Consider the following 18,821-nt stretch of genomic DNA (forward strand, 5'->3'; position numbering starts at 1 on the left):
ATCCTACCCACCAAACAGCTAATATTTATTCAGTTTGATATGCCTAGCTCTGTGCTCTTTTATACGTATTATATGACTTAACATTCTTACAACAACCCTATAAGGAAATATGGTTATATCCATTTTACAAGCTAGAAAATTGAGACCCCAAGAATCTAAATAATTTGCTTAAAAATGCACAGATAACAGCATAGCTGGGATTCAAACCCATAACTGTCTTGACCTCAAGCTCCTAACTGTACTGCACACTTTCTATTCTGTGCTCTTCCACTTTATTGACTCTCGGTGTCTGTTGTCCACTAAACCACCGGCTTTTTCTTCCAGAAGAAACTTTCATTGAGCTAAGAATCCCAGTACTCTGCTTAGGCAATTGTTATTTTTTCTAACAAAATGCAGCAAATATATATTTAATCCCGTTGAATGGCATCCTGGTGTTTTGGCCCATGTGTTGGATGAGTGGGTGGATGGGTGGGTTGGTGGATGGATGGATGAGTGGGATGGTTGGACGGATGGATGGATGGAGGGATGGGTGGGTTGGTGGGTGGAACTGTGGATGAGGGCACGTTGGGTGTGTGCTAGGTCTTCAAGTAATTAGATGTACCCTCTGCTCAGGAAGTTTGTAATCCAACAAGAAGGGTAAGATAGACATACCTATGGACTATGGGTTTGTACAGAGAAAATTATAGAGTTTTTAAGCATTCTTCCATGAAAGAAGAGTTATACCAGTATTAGGAAAGTGGGTGACATTTACTGTGAGGAGTTTCCTTGAGAAGGGCATTCAATAGCCTGTTAATATTTGTAACTCCCTTTATAACTTGATTTATTTTAGTAATTAATGGTGAAAAAGCCACTCTGGAAACCCCAACGTTCGCCCAGAAACGTCGACGAACTCTGGATATGTTGATTCGATCTTTATACCAGGATTTGATGCCAGATTTGCATAAGGTAACCCTGGGTCCGTGGTGTTCTTTCCTTCTCACGGGGTCTGAGTTGAGAACACAAGTCCTAGCGATGAGTCCTGGTTAGAAAAACATAGAGTCGCCTGATCCTGCTGTCAACACTGTGGACTGTGGCCTCCAGGGCCTCATGTTCTCCCATGGTTGTCATGGGAAGAAGGGATGTTGAATGTCCATATACAGGAGCGTGATTTTCATAAAGCCAAGGCCTGTGGAAGTCGAGATGCAGGCTGAGGGCATGAATGTCAGTCAGCAATCCCTGGAGCATTTGAGGGTACTTTTGGGGTATCTGTCTTTGGGGGTACTGCTCAGCACTTCCTGTGCCATGGAGCTGATAGACAGGCAAAGTGGGGATTTGGGGAAGAGACTGGGGGCTCTATAAGGTTTTCTGGAGATTTACTGGTGAGCCCCATATTCAGGCACTGAAATAAGCATGTACATTTACTGAAAATCCACTTTGTGCCAGATACGTCCTAGGCTGAAGGTGTATCCACACTGATGGGACCCAGTACCTCCCTGAGGAACCCAGCGCCTCGAGGGGCACCCATGCTTTTTGGAGGCCTCTAGACTCAGTGCGAGATCGCCACATGTCACAGTGGCTAACGAGTGTTAAGGCAAAATGAAATCATCGTTGTTTAGAAGCATTTCCCAAACTTAACAAGGAAGCACAGAACAAGGGGGGAGACTTCCCTAGAATCGGTACAACTACAAACTCCAGCAAAAGGCGTTGCCACTGATGTGTGAACATAAATGCAGTGTCTGGTCTCAGGTGGCCGCCCGGAGAGATGACGAACATCAAAACGAGCTGGTGCTCGTGCAGTCCTTTCCCTTCAGCACAGTGACCACCACCATCTTACAGGTGCCCTTGACTTCTGGCTGGTCGATACACCCTAACTACTCACAGGGATTGGTCCAGACCAACCCCAGGGCCCTAAAGAGCCAGCCATAATTGGCAATCTGTCCATTCCCTTTTTCCCTTAAAGTCAGGAAACGGTGAAGAGAGGGTACCAAGAGGAATATGTGATGTCCTTCAGGTCTCACCGGAAACATCACTGCCTTAGCAGCCTTCCCCAGCCCCCAGCTGAAGCCACGTGCCCCTGTTAAGTGCCTCCACATGCTTTACGGACCTCCCTTCGTAGAAATCGTCCCATGTGCCAGTCATGTAATCAGCCAGTTAATCTGTCTCCCCCATAGACTCTGCTCCACCGGGACACAGACCGTGAGCATCGCATCCCCCAAATCCGGCAGAGCAGTAGATGCTCAGCCAATACTTGCTAATTGCATGCGTGCACCCAGTTCTCGGCAGTTTGGAAGAAAACTAACATTTACTGAGTATGCGCCCAAGCACCTTCCAGGCATTTCCTCACTTAGTCCTCGTAACACACCTCAGAGACCGGTATTAGCCACACAAAGACACTGAGACTCAGAAATTAACTCCCTTGCCCGAAGTTACCCGGAAGGCCACAGAGCTGCACAACTCCAGGGAGTACCGTTCACATAGAATTTTGTATGTCGTGTTCCAGGGGTGCCCCTCTCTGAGAATGGCATCCTTGGAGCTGTGCAGCGTGGTGGCCGACCATGCTGTTAGGCAGTTAGTAAGAGGGGGGGATGCTGGTTTGCTTGATTCCAGAGCCCGTGCTCTCAGCCTCCACGGGGCGGGCTCTCCCCCTGTGGCTCCTTAATCCCTCGCGTCTAGCACAGACCTGGCGGGTACTTAAGTGGTGCCTCATCTCATAGATGCTTATTGAGAGAATGAATAGAGAAGGCAGAAGTAGGACCTTTTGGACAAATAGGTTTGTGCACTAAGAGAAGCCGAAGGATGAGATTTGACAACCATCTTTGGAATTCATAACTTGTCTTTCTTTTTCAGAACATGCTTAATAGACGATCTTTCAGTGATGTCTTACCAGAGTCGCCCAAGTCAGCACGGAAGAAAGAGGAGGCCCGCCAGGCAGAGTTCGTTAGAATAGGGCAGGTGGGTTTTATTCTGACACCTGTTTTATTCTGACATCCAAACCAGATGGCCCACCTGCAAAGAACGTTATGTTTGCATACTCCTGGAAGAGCTCTGTCACTTCTCTTAGGATTATTGTGGAACCACGAGTGAGAATTTTTTTTAATTTTATTGAAGTATAACTGATTTACAATGTGTTCATTTCTGCTGTACAGCAACGTGATTCAGTTATACATATATATTCTTTTTCATATTCTTTTTCATTATGGTTTATCACAGGATGTTGAATGTAGTTCCTTGTGCTATACAGTAGGGCCTTGTTGTTTATACAAAGATTTTTTTTTTTTTTTTTTTTTTTGGCTGTGTTGGGTCTTCGTTGCTACACACAGGCTTTCTCTAGTTGTGGCGAGCGGGGGCTACTCTTTGTTGCGGAGCATGGGCTCTAGACGCACAGGCTCAGTAGTTGTGGCTCACAGGCTCTAGAGCGCAGGCTCAGTAGTTGCGGCAGGCAGATTCTTAACCACCAGGGAAGTCCCTAGACGAAGGAGATTTTTGATAACCATGTAGGCGTAGCTCTCTGCAGGTGTGAGTGAGAGGAAAGCCCTCTGCTGAAGCGGGGTGACACTGGCTGGGAGCAAGAGGCCACAGGGCCCAGGCTGGGCTCCCTTTGATAAGGGAGCACGTATCATTTGCCTGCCTCCCGGGAGTTTTCTGAAGTGTGGGGAGCCAATTTAGGGAAAGCACCTTGAAATCCTCCCTGGCAGGAGTCAGCACATAGGGGGTGTCCTCGCAGGAGACCTGGATTCCCCCTACCGCTTGGAAGTAGTCGTCACAGTGAGGCGGCTCCCAGGCATCATCTTATTCCAGATTTTGGAGGAAGCCATTCCCCCTTTGCCTTGCTCCTACGTGACATTAGTATTTCTCAGTTCTGGAGGTGACACAGCTTTCTGCCTTGGTCCCACGTCACAAGAGGGAGGAGGAGAGCTGCCAGCTGCAGACAAGGTTCTGACCCAAAAGTCGAAGCCAATAGTAAGGCGATCAGGAAAGCTTAACGGCAAAGATAACCTTTTCCCAAAGCAGGTGCACTGTTACTGGGGCCCTCCAACTTTGGTCCATGTTTAAAGATACCCCGACTCGGGACTTCCCTGGTGGTCCAGTGGTTAAGACTCCACGCTCCCAATGCAGGGGGCTCGGGTTCGATCCCTGGTCAGGGAACTAGATCCCACATGCCACAACTAAGACCTGGCACAGCCAAATAAATAAATATTAAAAAAACAAAACAAAAGATACCCTGACTCTACTTTCAGAGATTCTGATTCATCAAGTTTGAGGAGGGACCTGGGGACTTTTTCCAATACCATCATTTCCAATGATGGTTTGGAAATCACTGTACTGATATACTGATTAGTTGAAATGACAGAAAACATTTGGAGTCATGAGGACTTCACCAGATCCAGCTGACTGTGTTCCTTATCTTCAATGATAGGGCAGCACGGGAACCTGAAACTTTAGCCTGAAATTACTCTTGTTTCATTAAAAAATTTTTTTCAAATCATACTTGTTGATCCTGCTGTTGTTTTCCTGCCCGATAAACTGAAAGAGATCTCTGTTCTGTCAGGCGCTAAAACTGAAATCCATCGTGAGAGGGGATGCTCCATCAAGCTTGGTGGCAGCGGGGATCTGTAAAAAAGAGGTGAGTCGATGATGCTTTCAAGTTCAACTGTGAATGTCCTTTGTCCTCAGTGAAGTTATTGAGATTCTTAGAAGGAGGCTTGTGGGGTGGGAGAGAACAGTTTGTCTACAGCAGAGCCCGCAGGGGAAGCCCCAGTTGCAGCTGGGCAGCATCTAGTCAGAGCCTCCCTGTTTCCGTATCGTGCCTGTGCCTTTGCTTAAAGGAGCAGAGCTGCTAGACTGGACCTGGGCAAGCAGACTGGGCTCAGCAGTGCTCCTCAAGCCCCGTGCACCTACAGACCACCTGGACTTCCTGACCAAGTGCACGCTCTCATCAACAGCTCTGCGTGGCAGGGCCAAGATGCTACAGTTCTAACAGGATCTCAAGTGGTGCCTGTGCTGCTGACCATGGACACACGAAATGGCAAGGCTCTAGGGCGGTATTTCTCAAGCCTTAGTGTGTGTTAGAATCATCCCCAGAGTTTCTGATTCCGTCGGTCTGAGTGGGCCCTGAGAATGTGCATTTCTAACAAGTTGATGCTGATGGTGTTGGTCAGAGGACCACAGCTGAGCAACCACTGCTTCCTCTACAGTTCATTCAGCCAAACCAATAATTCTGTGGCCTGAGTATCTACTTCTCATTTCCACTTTCTGTGGAAAAAGAACTAGGTGGTCATCAAGCATACAAGAGAAAACAATGAAAACAAGTCACAGTACAAACTTACTGTTTGCATGGTTTTGTACTGTAAAGCCCATACCCTACATACTGAAATATGTCTATGTTCAGAATAGGTAAAATGTAGTTAAATGGAACAAATCCACAGACATTGCATCACTGGAGAAATGGCCATCGTAAAAGCAAAAGAATTACGAATACCTCTACTTTCGCAATAAAGGTATGGATGACCTGTATCTGAATTGCAGAACCTACAAACTTTAAAGTCTGGTTTCAAGAAAATGATGAGCTCAAAATACAACTGATGCGGGAAAACCACAGCCAATTTCAGACAAGACCGATGGCAAAGCATCTTTTCCAAAGGTTCCAAAGATTACAAAAATTCCCACTAGCTGCTCGTCCCTATGAACAGTAGAATTTGCAGCGTTGTCAAGCCCTTCATAGATAACAAATTCCAGTGAGACTTAGTAACCTTCTTAATAAGAAGTTCTCAGGTGTACGTAAAAATGAAAGTAACTTGTTCACCGGTAAACGACAAAGTAAGAGCTTCCGCGTTTCGGATCAGTGCATGACCTACCAGTGGGCCACGGGCCATCCTTGAAGAAGCACTACTCGACAGGCCCTCATAGACTGTTGTGCAGTTGGCTCCGCAGAGGCCAGAGTCCCACATGCTGTTCCCGAGAGTGCTCTACTTGCAGAGCATGGGCATTGCCAGCCTCCTAGGCATCCATCATTTCATGAGCTGTGTTAATGTCCTTAGCAGGGAGCCAGTAAAGAGTTCTGGGCTTGGGCAGGAAGGCCCGAAGACCACATCATTGCCCTCAGAATCTGTACCAAGCCCGTCATATGGCAGCGGGGAGTCCAGTGCAATGATAAATGCCATCAGGCCTCAGACCAGAGCGTCTGTGGGTCTGGGGCTGAGTTCTCATCGCTGACACCTCCTACGTGATGGCCTCAGACTCTTGCAGTCCCCAGCCACTTTGAGGGCCCGTGAAGCCAGTGGACCCCCCCCCATGCCCCCAACACACACACTCCAGCCCATTAAAATTACGAATGGCACCTATACAGCACGTTGAACACAGTTTCAGGGCTTCACGGACCTCCCTAAGCCCCCCTGGATCCTTCAGGGCCCCTAGATCTTCTGGGTTAAAAACCCCAGTTCTGCATAAGTGTTCTGATCTTGTGTCCTGCACGCAGAGAACATTCTGTTATTCGGAGTTGGCTTTCCACCTTGGTGTCTGATGCTCTAGCGTCTGTGTCTGTCGCCCGGTTGGCATTTACATTGGCTTTGCTTTTGAATATCCTCCTGCTCTAAGTCACAAACTCAGAATTTCCAGAAATCTTAGGGAACTGCCATTGCAAGTAATGACCTGCACTTGTGCAGCCCTCTTTCAGTTTATAAAATATCTTCACATTCTTTGTGTGATCTTTTCACAACAGCCTGAGCCTCATCTTAGCAATTAGAATATTCATTTTGCGGCTGTTGGGTTTTATAAAGGGAAAGCGTACATCTCTAAGACAGCAATAATGCACACAGTGTTTACCCTCATCCCAAATGACACCCTTGCAGGTGACCTCTGAGCCATTGCTTCTACTTTGAGTGTGCAAGCGTGTGCTCACCCGGCCTATGCAAACACACCTACGCATGCACACGGGCTCTTGTACAGCCCCAGGTAAAAGTGAAGACGTGGGACTTCAATTTGTCCCTGAGAATCTCCACAGACTTCCTTGTCCCTTGAGGGCAAGCCACATGCTTTGGAGGGAAATTAATGGTTCCGTTGAGAATGTCCCTGATTCTGGTGTGGCTCAGAAGCCACGAACAGCGCCTGCAGACTCCAGGCATCGGCCGCAGCTCCGAGGCAGCAGTGAGGGGGAGCTGACTCTTCCTGCCCGACATGGAATGAAACTAAGGATGTGAGTTCCATGATGTGAATGTGTCACATGGGGGAACACGAGTGGGTTTCATCAACAGCCCTCGCCATATTCCTACAAACAGGTGTTATTTTTTTCTTGAAGATTTGTAGCCTTAAATGGGTCAGTAAGCATTTTCATGTTAAGACGATGTCAACTTCTTGCATTGTGTACGGTTTAATAATTTTGCCGAATCAGCAACACAGGAATCTGACTTTGTTTAGAGAGTTGGGTGGGACTTCCTCTTATAATAAAGAGAAACGTTTGCTTAGAAAACATTACCAATGCTCCGATTGCCCCTGTGGGGTGTCATTACGATATAGACTCTGGTCACGGTGCCAGAAACATGTGACTCCAGCCTTTTCCTATTGCGTGCGTTTCTGGAAGGAGACTTTTCTTCTTAAGGAAGGTAACTGAGTCAGAGCCCTTGTAGCTCCCAGGGTTTGAGGGCATCTGTGTTGCTGTTTTGGGTGGTGATGTGCTGTGCGTTTCCACCTGATGGGCCGGTGTGTTCTTTCTGGTGCACTTACCTTCTGATGCTTGGTTGCCTCGCAGCCTTGGGAGCCCCAGTGTTTCTGCAGTAATTTCCCTCACGAAGCCGTGTGTGCAGATCCCTGGGGCCAGGCCTTGCTGGTTTCCACTGATGCTGGCGTCTTGCTAGTGGATGGTTAGTGAGTAGCTGCTCCTTCAAATGTCTCTCTTTGTATAACTTGTAGTGCTTCTAAGATGGGTGACCACCGATCAGCTCCCTTTAGATAAATGGGTCCTCAGCAGTGTCCTTAGCAGAGCTTTATTTCCTTAAAAATTACTCCCTTGTTTTCAACAGGCAAGCCAGGGCCATGGGGGGTGGGGGCTGGGCGCGGGCATGCATGACAGTTTCATCACTTCCGATTAGTCTGTGGATATCAAATGACCTGCAAGGAAAATCTCCTTTGCGGCAAATACTTATCATGATTCCAAAATTTTACTTTAAATTGACAAGGGCAGGGCTTCCCTGGTGGCGCAGTGATTGAGAGTCCGCCTGCCGATGCAGGGGACATGGGTTCGTGCCCCGGTCCGGGAGGATCCCACATGCTGCGGAGCGGCTGGGCCCGTGAGCCATGGCCGCTGAGCCTGCGCGTCTGGAGCCTGTGCTCTGCGATGGGAGAGGCCACAACAGTGAGAGGCCCGTGTACCGCAAAAAAAAAAAAAAAAAAAAAAAATTGACAAGGGCAGGTTGTTATTTAGAGCCGCTGTCTCAGGGATATGCTCTCTCTCTCTTTTTTTTTTTTTTTTTTTGCTGTAAGCGGGCCTCTCATTGTTGTGGCCTCTCCCGTTGCGGAGCACAGGCTCCGGACGCGCAGGCTCAGCGGCCATGGCTCACGGGCCCAGCCGCTCCGCAGCATGTGGGATCCTCCCGGACCGGGGCACGAACCCATGTCCCCTGCATCGGCAGGCGGACTCTCAATCACTGCGCCACCAGGGAAGCCCGATATGCTCTCTCTTGAAGCGCTTTTTTTTTTTCTTTTAAGATTTCTAATTCGAAAAGTATTCAGTATCCAAAACAAACAATAAGAATCTTAGATAACCTGTATTTGGTGGATAGAGAAACAAAGATTTTGACAGGAAGACGGATCTCATCTCAATATAAAACCAAACTTTACACAGCCGGGTGGGTCAGCCTGCCCCAAGGGAGGCGGTCAGCTCGCTGTCACCACAGATCAATCACCAATCAGACATGACCTTGGCAAGGATGCCGGAGAGGGCATTCAACTTCGAGTGGGGATTTAATTTAGCCTCAAGGACTGTGTGGTCCTTTCCAGCAGGAGGCCCCTTGGATTCTTCCAGACTCCTAATGAATGATAAAGGAGCTAAACACTAGTAGCAAGTCATGTCCTGGGGCTTCAGAGGGAGCCGTAGGTGTAGAGACAGCACCTTCCAAGGGCACACCCTCTGTGTCCAGGAGCAGGCTGCCCGGTCTCTGGTTACCATAGTGATGCTTTATGAGCATCCTGAAGGCCACCTCCTGTGAGAGTAACATAACGGCCTAAAACTGCAGCATCTTCCCATCCTTGGCCTCAACCTTTACTCCCTCCTCAGTCCCTGACTCAGCACTTGTTCCGGCCCCGTGCTAGGTGCCTCCTGTAGGACGATGAGAGGTGGACAAGACTTTATAATGGACTTATTTCTGACCTTATCTGTTATTTTTGCTATATCTTTAAATGTTGTATCCATAACATAATTTTTTAAATTCACATATATACACATATATAATTGTGTATATAACTAATTTACTAAAAGCCAGATAACTTAAAATTCATAAATTCAGAATTTAAATTAAATATTTCATTTTAGAAACTTTTATAAAACAATTAGAAAATCTTTGTGATCTTGAAGAAAACCTCTCTGAGCTTCAGGTTTCTCTAAAGTGGGGGTAATTTTTTAAGTAGCTAAAGAATAGTTTATAATAATGGGAGATGATGAACTAAACAAAATAAGGATGATGATCCTAACCGCAAGGGAGGAGATGCGGACGTTACACGAAGTTACTTACTTACCTGTAAGTGCTTAAAGCAGCGTCTGGCACACAGCAGTAACTTACCAAACAGTCGCTATCATCATTACTCTATCCCTATGAACTTGCCAGAAGGTAACAAAATCTATAGATTTTGCTCAAAGTGCAACCAGATAAAAGAATTTATTAAAAAAAACAAACTTTAGGGGTTTAGTCTATCTAGTCTCTTAGTTTTACAGATGAAGAAACGGAGGCCTAAAGAAATGATGTGACTTGCCCAAGACCATACAGCTGGTTAGTGGCACATCTAGAACCAGAACCCAGAGGTGATTCCTTGTCCAGTGCTCTCTCCACTAAACCAACTACATTTTATTAAAATTAAATTAAACTCTACCAATGTTACTGTCTTTACCTTGAAGCAGATTTCCAAGACTATACTCCTGGGCAAATAATTATGAAAATTTTTGTGATGAAAAGAATGTCAAATTCTACCTGTTTGCCTTTTTAGGAAAGAGAAAGTGTGTTTCATAGTGACTATTTGTAAGGCTTGACTAAAAACAGAAAAAAAAATTCTGTTTGAGTTGCTTCTATGTAAATGTAAAATCCAAACCAAGATTACCAAGTCCCTTTCTGCAATTTTCACCTTTACGTATCCAAAATGTAATGGAAGTGTCAGATATAAAGGGATTATTGTGACCGCCAGGAAATTCTTTTCTTTCAAACTTGAGGGACATTGTCTTAACACAGGTGGTAGCCATATACACCCACCACCAGCTTAGATGTATTACTCAGATTATTACTGTCATGTCCTAGTTATGCAGTAATGCATCCCTGTTTGCCTTTGCTAAAAAGAGAATAACCCTTAAGGCTTTCTTTGTATTCCTTGTTGTGCTTTTAAGCCATAATTCTCTTGTTATTTCTTTGTTTACCTTTTTCTTGTCTACACTTAATTGTATTATGAATTATCTCTGTGAGTGAATCTCTCCATTTCGTTTCAAGCCAAGTTCTACTCTATCCCATTAGCCTCTGCTTAATTTCATTAGACTTACCCCCTTGAGAGTCTGCTCTTTTCAAGGTCACTATTAAACATCAAGATTCTTTGCATTCTAAGTGTAGCAAAACCTACTCTGAAGGGAGACTAAATACTGATTAAATATGCTATCACCATTTGTTTTGGTTTTGCAATAATAGAAAAGCCAGCTCTAAAAGATTGTTTCTTCGTAAAGAGATTACAAGAGGGAAACCATGTTATGAAATAGTCATTGAATCCATGTCACTTTCTCATATCCTTTCCTTCCCTTCCTTCCTGTGCTGTATATAAACCTGTTTAGCCACCTGAGAAAGACTGGAGAATAAATGCTAATTTACTCTGTACATAGTCAGGCAGCCACACGGTATCCCTCTGTTTTAACTGTAAAATGAAGTGCTTCTGTCACATTAATTCCTTACGGCACAGTTTTCCCGTGCTCACCCCATCAATCCACAGGGATGCAGTGCTGTTTTTAGGCTACAACACTGGCTAAGAGCCCAGACTTTGTCCTTGCACAGACTTGGGTTCCGCAAGCTCAAGACGTGAGCTTAGACAATTTTCTATCACCTCTGACCCTCAGGTTCCTCATTTGTTAAATGGGATTATTAGAAGTTCCTACCTAGTAGGGTCATTGGGAAATCTACATTAAATGACACATAAAACACTTAGCATTAAGACCTGGCATGTAGGAAGCCCTCAGTGTATGTGAACTGTCATTCACAAAATGAAACAAGCATAGTCGCTTAGTCAAACATAGAGATGGGTACTGGAATGATCATCTCATGGTTTGAAAAATTGAGTCTGCCCCCGCAGAAGCACAAAGAGCCTGAGAATCAATCCCCTTGGGAAGGCCTGGGCTAGAGGAGCAGGAAAGTGTTTGATGGGCTGTCACAGAACTTACAGTAGCCCCGATCATGAAGGGCAACTAGAGCCAAGCCCTCTGTCTAGTAAGAGCCTAGCAGGCTCTGTGCTCTGACAAAGACAGTGCTCTCACAGGCCTGCAGGAGTGGGATGATAAAAGCTCTGCTCCCTCCTGGGCACCATCCAGGGAGGGATGAACTCCCAGACAGACAGGTTTCTGGAAGAGCCAAGATCCTCAGGGCCTCTCACACCTAAATTACAATGAAGGAAACACCCACACCCACAGCCGAACACTTGAAGACCTAAGTGTCTTCGAAGTGCAGGTAAAGAGTAAGCTAGACAGTTCTGCCTAATATGTCTACACCATCCTGGGACATCTTTGCCTTGCCCTGAGTCTGTGTCAAGCTCAGAACAGACCCTTTGCTTATGGAACAGCCTTAATTCTTTTAGCCCTCTTTGTCCAAGGGACCCCCAGGAGCAAAGTAATTGCTGGCAATTTAAGATCCCAGTAAGTAAGCATAAAAACAAATCCTATGTATAATTTGCAGTGTCTTTAATCACCTGTTTACCTGACGTCTTCCCAAATGTTTCCACTAAAATTTGTTTTTTCCTGTTATTTGGGAAATGTAATTGATATTTCTCTCTTATTTTTGTCTAAAAAGGAGATTTCATATTCCTATATGGAGAAATACTGAAAATTTATAGGTAAATTACTATTGACACGGACATAGGGCATGTTGCAATAGGAAGTTTGTTTTTATTTTATATACGAAAGGAAATTCTAATTTTGCTTTCTTGAGAAATATGCAAAATAACCTAAGATGTGATGTGATTTCAAACATGACAAAAAGTCAGAAAATGCTCAAGAGAAATGGCTAAGCTTATTAGCATTTTTTAAAACTTGGTATTCAGTTCTTTGGAATAATCCCAGCAAAAATTGGAATCGGGAGATGCTGCTTTTTCTTTGATGAACACTGAGGAGAAGAATACAGCTTAGGGGCCCTGCCGTTATGCTCCCTGTATGGAGTTGTGAATGCCTTTGGGAAAGAAATGCCAGGCCTTCTCCCTGAGCTAAGAGGAGACTAGTGCTTGAACTTTCTGGGTAGCCCTTATGAAAGCTCTAGAAACTGTCCTCCTTCCTCACCTAGGGAGAACCGGGGTCCAAAACTACCCGCAGGCACGTTTTGTAGGTTCTAGAAAGTGTGGGCTGGGTTGCAGCATCGCGTAACCAGGTTTCCTCTTCCAGATGACCTTCCGTCAGTGCCAGTGTTTGACAAAACTCTGCCTGTGAAGCAGATGCATGTGCTGGAGGCTCTGGACCTTCTGATTTTCAGAGCAGACAAAGGTGGTACTCCTCTCCAGGTGACGTTTTCTGGGAGGAAGGGAAGAGTGTAGCCTGCAGCCGACACAAGGGTCGTGGGGCTCTGGCTGCATCAGTGGTGCCAGCTGTCTCTTCTCCTGGTGCCCAGGGCTCAGGGGCCTTGGTGGCCTATATGTCCTCTGAGGAGGGGATGGTGAGGGAGAGTTGGGGGGAGGCATCCTTGATTGCATCATTACATAAAGGCGATGCCGGGTTGCTCCTGGATTCTGGAGCACCTCAAATTCTGATTCCTCGAGCAGTGGTTTTCCTATACAATCCACCCTTTCAGTTCTTCCAGGTCGTCTTACTTTTCCATCCATCTCCTCTGTCTGCTTTATCCCACCAGGGAAAGACGCCCGCCTCTTTGTCTTCAGGCTGAGCGCTGTGCAGAGGGGCATTGAGGGCAAGCAGGCCGTGAAGGGCAAATATGACTGCAGAGAAAACAAGCTGGAGAAAACCAAAGGTGACTCGGTTCTTCATATTTTGGTGGTTTCCGTACAATTAATCTTTTTCTCAGACTGCCCAGATTTTACTGAAAAGAAAAATGAGTGGGAGTTTGATTTTATTTGTTTTCACTTGGAAACATCACAAAGGTAGCGTCACTGCTTCCCTAAGACAGCTTGAGCGATAGAAAAGCAGGTTGAGGACTCAAGGAAATTCTAGGTCTTGTTTGACAAGTTTGGGAATGAGTTAAGCTCTATGAGCAAACCTGTGAAAAGAGACTTTTAGACTTTGATTCCCGGAACTCTGATCACCCTTCACTTTAGTTCATATCATGTAATGGGTGTGAAGCGAAGTCCACAAACTCTAATAGAGAGGGAACATGACTTCCTTAATTGTCCTGTAATTCAACCTAATTTTTATTTCAAGTCCCCACTTTACCTAGTGGCGGGAACGTTTCTTAGTCATTTCACTGGGTTATGCTTAATTTCCGGGGTCCTTAGGTATTACCAAACTGTCAAAGCTTGGGGGCTTCCCACCTCTTGTAGCGTGTTCAGCATCCTTGATTTCTCTCCCCAGGCTGCCACTTGTATGCCATGAACACTCACCATAGCAGAGAGCTGAGGATTGTGGTTGCCATTCGGAATAAACTGCTTCTGGTCACGAGGAAACATAGCAAGCCAAGCGGGGTGACCGGCATGTCACTGTTATCTCCCCTGCCCGAGTCACCTGTTGAAGAATTCCAGTACATCAGGGTAGGTTTTCTCCTCAGATCGCTTGGCTCCTGGCCAAGGTGTCACGAGGCAGATTCCCTCCTTCCACCCAAAGTCTGCCATCCACTGGCGTTCAGGAACTGACTGGGGAAGCCCTCGCCTGTTGCCCTGGCTTCCCCAGAAGACTAAGGTGAACAGGGCTTTTCCGACTCCATCCAGCTCATTCGTACCAGTGAGCACCCAAAGATGCTGCCCTAGTGGAGATCATTTTGAAATGTATAGAAATTTAGAATCATTATGTTGGGCACCAGAAACTAACACAGTTTTAAAGTCAATTATACTTCAAAAACAAACTCATGGAAAAAGAGACCAGATTCATGGTTACCAGAGGCAGGGGGTGGGGGGAGGGGGATGTGGAGGAAGGTGGTCAGAAGGTAAAAACTTCCCATTGTAAGACAAATAAGTACAAGGGGGGTAATGTACAACACGAGAAATATAATAACACTGCTGTATGTTATATATGGAAGTTAAGAGTTCTCATCACAAGGAAATATTGTTTTCTTTTTCTTTTATTTCGTATTTATATGAGGTGATGAATATTCACTAAACTACTGTGGTGATCATTTTATGGTGTATGTAAAGTCAAATCATTATTGTACACCTTAAATTTATGCAATGCTGTATGTCAATTATATCTCAATAAAACTGGAAGGAGGAAAAAAAGGATGCTGTTCTAGGCCCTGGGGATACAGTAATGAACAACAAGAAAAAAGTGTCTTTTCTTGTGAAGATTGCTTTCTAGTTGCAGGACAACAGAAATAGGCCAATAAGTCTATGAGTCCTGAGGATAACAGTAAAGTAGGGTAAAGAAACAGAGGATCATGAATCGGGGAGGTAGGGGATCTCTTTTAGAAAGGGTATCTCAGAAGCCCTCTCAGAAAAGATTACCTTTGAGGGGAGATCCAGATGAAAGATGGGACCGAGTGATGAGGGTCTCTGGGGAGAGGGTCTCCGGGCAGAAGGGGAGCGGCCAGCGAGGGCCCAGTGGCCCAGCTCAAGGCACAGCCAAGAGGCTGGGCGGCTACAGCCGAGGGGACAGACAGGGGTCAGTGTATGGGGACCAGGTTCTCTTGGGCCCTGAAAGCCATTGCAAGGACGTTGGCTTTGACACCGAGCAAAAGGGGGAGCCATGTGAAGGTCTGAAGCAGAGAAGTGGCAGGTTTTAAAAAGGCCATGCTGGCTACTGGACAGAGGAGAGAGTAGGGGGCCAAGAGTGGAATAAGGAGTCCAGCTAAGAGGCTGATGCAGGGCCCTGGCAGGAGATGAGGTCAGCTTTGGTCCTTGGCAGGTGGAAAGGTGTGGTGGACAAAGCTGCCCCTTTGCCTGAGTCAGTAGGATTTGCTACTGGGCTGAGCGTGGAGCCTGTGAGAGAAGCCTCCTGGAGCATCAAGACCCTTCCCGATCTTACCATTCTAGCTTTTTTAAAAGCTATGGTACAGGGACTTCCCTGGTGGTCCAGTGGTTAAGACTCCATGCTCCCAATAGAGGGGGCCTGGGTTCGATTCCCAGTCAGGGAACTAGATGCCACATGCCACAACTAAAGATCCCGCATGCCGCAATGAAGATCCCACGTGCCACAACTAAGACCCAGAGCAGCCAAATAAGTAAAACATATTAAAAAATAATAATAAAAGCCATGGTACATTAAGGTGTCAAATATGTCAACCATTGGCCACTAAGGCGGAGTAGGCCCATAAGTGAGCTGAGAAGTTATTTTTGCCTAGAGTTAAAACTGCCTGAATTATGCGTTTCAGTTTCCGCTAATATGCAATTCCAGGGGACAGAATAGCAAAACAGTTAAAGCAAGTTACAATCTTGCTTTAAATAGGTGTTAGTCTTCTCATACAGTGCTTAGCCGTCTTAATGAGTATTTATGCCGAGCATGTGCATTTATATGGAGTATAAGCTCTGAAGTCAGGTTTCTTGAGTTCAAATCTTGGCTCTGCCACATATAAACTATGTGACCGTAGGCAAGTCATGTGACCTTTGAGCCTCAGTCTCCTCACCTGTAACACAGAATAACAGCCTTACCTACTTCATTAGGTTGTTATGAGGATTCAGTGAGAGCAGTGCCTGGAGCTGTTAACATTAGCTGTTATTATTATTATTATTAAATGACAGGACGGGACCAGACAGTCTGAAGGCTGACACAGGCCACACTGTTGAATTGCTTTTGTAAAATTGTTTCCTGGCCTCTCCCCTCTGCAGTGGACAGAGGGCTGAGCCTCGAGGACAGGCTGCAGGAGAAGTCTGGCACCATCCCTCCCGTCCTTTCCCACCTCTGCCTCCCCTGCAGGGGCCTGGCGGGGGGACTCTTCTGCACGGGGCCGGGCAGTGGGGGGTTGATATGAAGGTGGCTGCTCTGTCCTCACCCCTTTCTCCTCCATCATTGTCCACCACACAGGAGATCTGTCTGTCCGACTCTCCCTCAGTGATGACCTTGGTAGATGGGCCATCGGAAGAGAGTGACAACCTCATCTGCGTGGCTTACCGGCACCAATTCGACGTGGTGAACGAGAGCACGGGGGAGGCCTTCAGGCTGCACCATGTGGAGGCCAACAGGGTCAGTTGACAGATATGGGGGCAAGTGGGAACCTAGAAGGCTAGGAGTTGTGTCTTCTAACTTTGTCATGCCGTGATGAGGATTTCTTTAAAATTGTGTATTATTTATCGTATCATGTGATGTACTGTTTAGGCTGCACCACCTGAAGCTGCCATCTTTGTAGGTCCAAATGGTTCAGTATAATGTAACTGCCCATTGCCTTGTTCAGCTTTTCCAGGCCTCCCCCTGCCATTCCATCCTTCCCAATAAAAGAGGAATGAAGAGTCAAAAAGCTAAATGTAAATAACTGAGTAAATGAGAACATTTGTTTGGTAATTCGTACTGGAAGGGCCTTTGGAGAGTAAGGTTGCTCTCAGAGGACCTGCAGACCCACAGCGTGGGGCCTGGGTGGCAGGGGAGGGTACAGCCCACGTCTCCATCCCCTTAGAGGCTGTTAGGAAAAGAAGAAGGGATGAAACACCATTAGGAGAGAGAGAAAAAGCAGATCAGCACTGGGGGTCCTTACCTCCTGGCCTGAGCTGCACAGAGAACAACCATGTCCTGGATTTGGACAAAATCTAGGGCCCACCCGAAACTGCACTGAAGCACGAAAGAGGACCTCATGGGTTCCGAGCATCAGCACCCGGGAGTGCCTGTCACTGAGCTGCTCCACACAGACAAGCAGGTCACAGAGCTCTTCAGCCCACGTATCTCCACGAAGCAGCTCAAGGCCTGATGACACTTGAGCCACTTGAGGACTGCATGGTGCAGGGCCAGCGCTCTGGCTTAGGTTCGAGGACACGGCAGAACAAGGACGTTGTCTCCAGGGAGAACGTTGTTCCTGATGAGAGTTTCCAAACCAGCAGGCTTCCCCCAGTCCTGTTCAGATCTGTCAAAGAGACTGAGGGATTTAATTATACTTTATCAGAAATTTAAAAATACGATTTATATTTGGACAAGCCCTACCTAAATATGCACTAAAATTGCTAATTACTGTACGAAGAAGACCTAATGAAAGGAAGATCTTAAAAAATAGAAAAGTCAGAAAAAGAAGCATCTAGATATAGTTAGGGCTCCTTATCTTCAGCTGTCGTCAATTACAGCGTAGTCTGTCCTTTCACGTATATACTGGTGGCACCCAAACTAGTCTGCAGTTGGAGTCATCGGGGAGCTTCAAATGCTACCGATGCCCGTGTCCCACCCACAGAGGTTTCATCGGCCTTGGGTGTGGCGTGGGCTTTAGAATTTTCAGATGATCCCCAGGTGATGTGGGAAAGTTTGGGAACCACTGGTACACGCTGCTTCTCAACTCTGGCTATAATTGCCTAGAAAGCTTTAAACACATCAGTGCTGTGATACACCCAGATCAGTTAAACGAGAATTCCTGGGTGTGTGCTACGGGAATCAATTGGTCTTGAGTCTCCCCCAGGTGATCCTAATATAGACCGAGGAGAAGGAATCTATCCTGAAACTCTCCCTAACTTAAAGCCAGGACTCCCGTCCATCCCAGCAGCCGGGAACCTATAATCTCTTCCAGCTGCTGACTTCTGAGGAGGAAGGGTCCAATCTGGCCTTTGAAAGTTCTTGCCCCTTCTTGCTTTTCAAAACTCTGTACAACTAGACAAAAGAGACAGAAAAAGGTGGGTCTAGCAGGTCTTTGTTGAATCAATCCTTCCCTGGCAACTAGTCTCTTAAGATTCATGAAGGCCCAGGAAAAAATGTGTTAAAGTTTTCTTTGATGACTTCTGTGTTTGTTTCTCTGAAAGCTGTGAGAAACAGTCCTAAATTTTTCTGTCCTTTCTTCGATATGCTTTTTAAAGCAAAGATACAAAACTTTTCTCTAAGAGAAAACGTTTAAAAACATATTTTTGTTGTTAAGCATGTCCCCTGGATCTGAGTGGGTCAGTGTGCATAGTCCCTCCCAGTACAGTGGTCCCAACCTTTTTGGCACCAGGGACCAGTGTCCTGGAAGACAGTTTTTCCACGGACGGGGGCTGGGGGGAGGGACGGTTCAGGCGGCAGTGCGAGCGATGGGCAGCGGCAGACGAAGCTTCGCTCGCTCGCCCTCTGCTCACCTCCTACCGTGCTGCCCGGTTCCTAACAGGCCGCGGACAGGGGGTTGGGGACGCCTGTCCTAGTAAATCAGCAGCTT

General features: G+C 46.4%; 1 protein-coding gene across 3 annotated transcripts in view; it reads left to right on the plus strand.

Moving 5' to 3' along the window:
- Positions 1–18,821, plus strand: part of GARNL3 (GTPase activating Rap/RanGAP domain like 3) — a 153,915-nt gene that overhangs the window by 117,142 nt on the left and 17,952 nt on the right. For all 3 annotated transcript variants that reach the window (XM_029203628.1, XM_029203629.1, XM_029203630.1), the window contains 8 exons: positions 830–945; positions 2,827–2,931; positions 4,529–4,603; positions 7,724–7,835; positions 12,800–12,898; positions 13,260–13,376; positions 13,934–14,109; positions 16,532–16,690. In XM_029203628.1, the coding sequence (XP_029059461.1) occupies positions 830–945; positions 2,827–2,931; positions 4,529–4,603; positions 7,724–7,835; positions 12,800–12,898; positions 13,260–13,376; positions 13,934–14,109; positions 16,532–16,690 (959 nt within the window). The remainder of the gene's footprint in view (positions 1–829; positions 946–2,826; positions 2,932–4,528; positions 4,604–7,723; positions 7,836–12,799; positions 12,899–13,259; positions 13,377–13,933; positions 14,110–16,531; positions 16,691–18,821) is intronic.

This window comes from Monodon monoceros, unplaced genomic scaffold (assembly GCF_005190385.1).
Source record: "Monodon monoceros isolate NGI ecotype Baffin Bay Population unplaced genomic scaffold, NGI_Narwhal_1 Super_Scaffold_5, whole genome shotgun sequence".
Classification (NCBI taxonomy): domain Eukaryota; kingdom Metazoa; phylum Chordata; class Mammalia; order Artiodactyla; family Monodontidae; genus Monodon; species Monodon monoceros.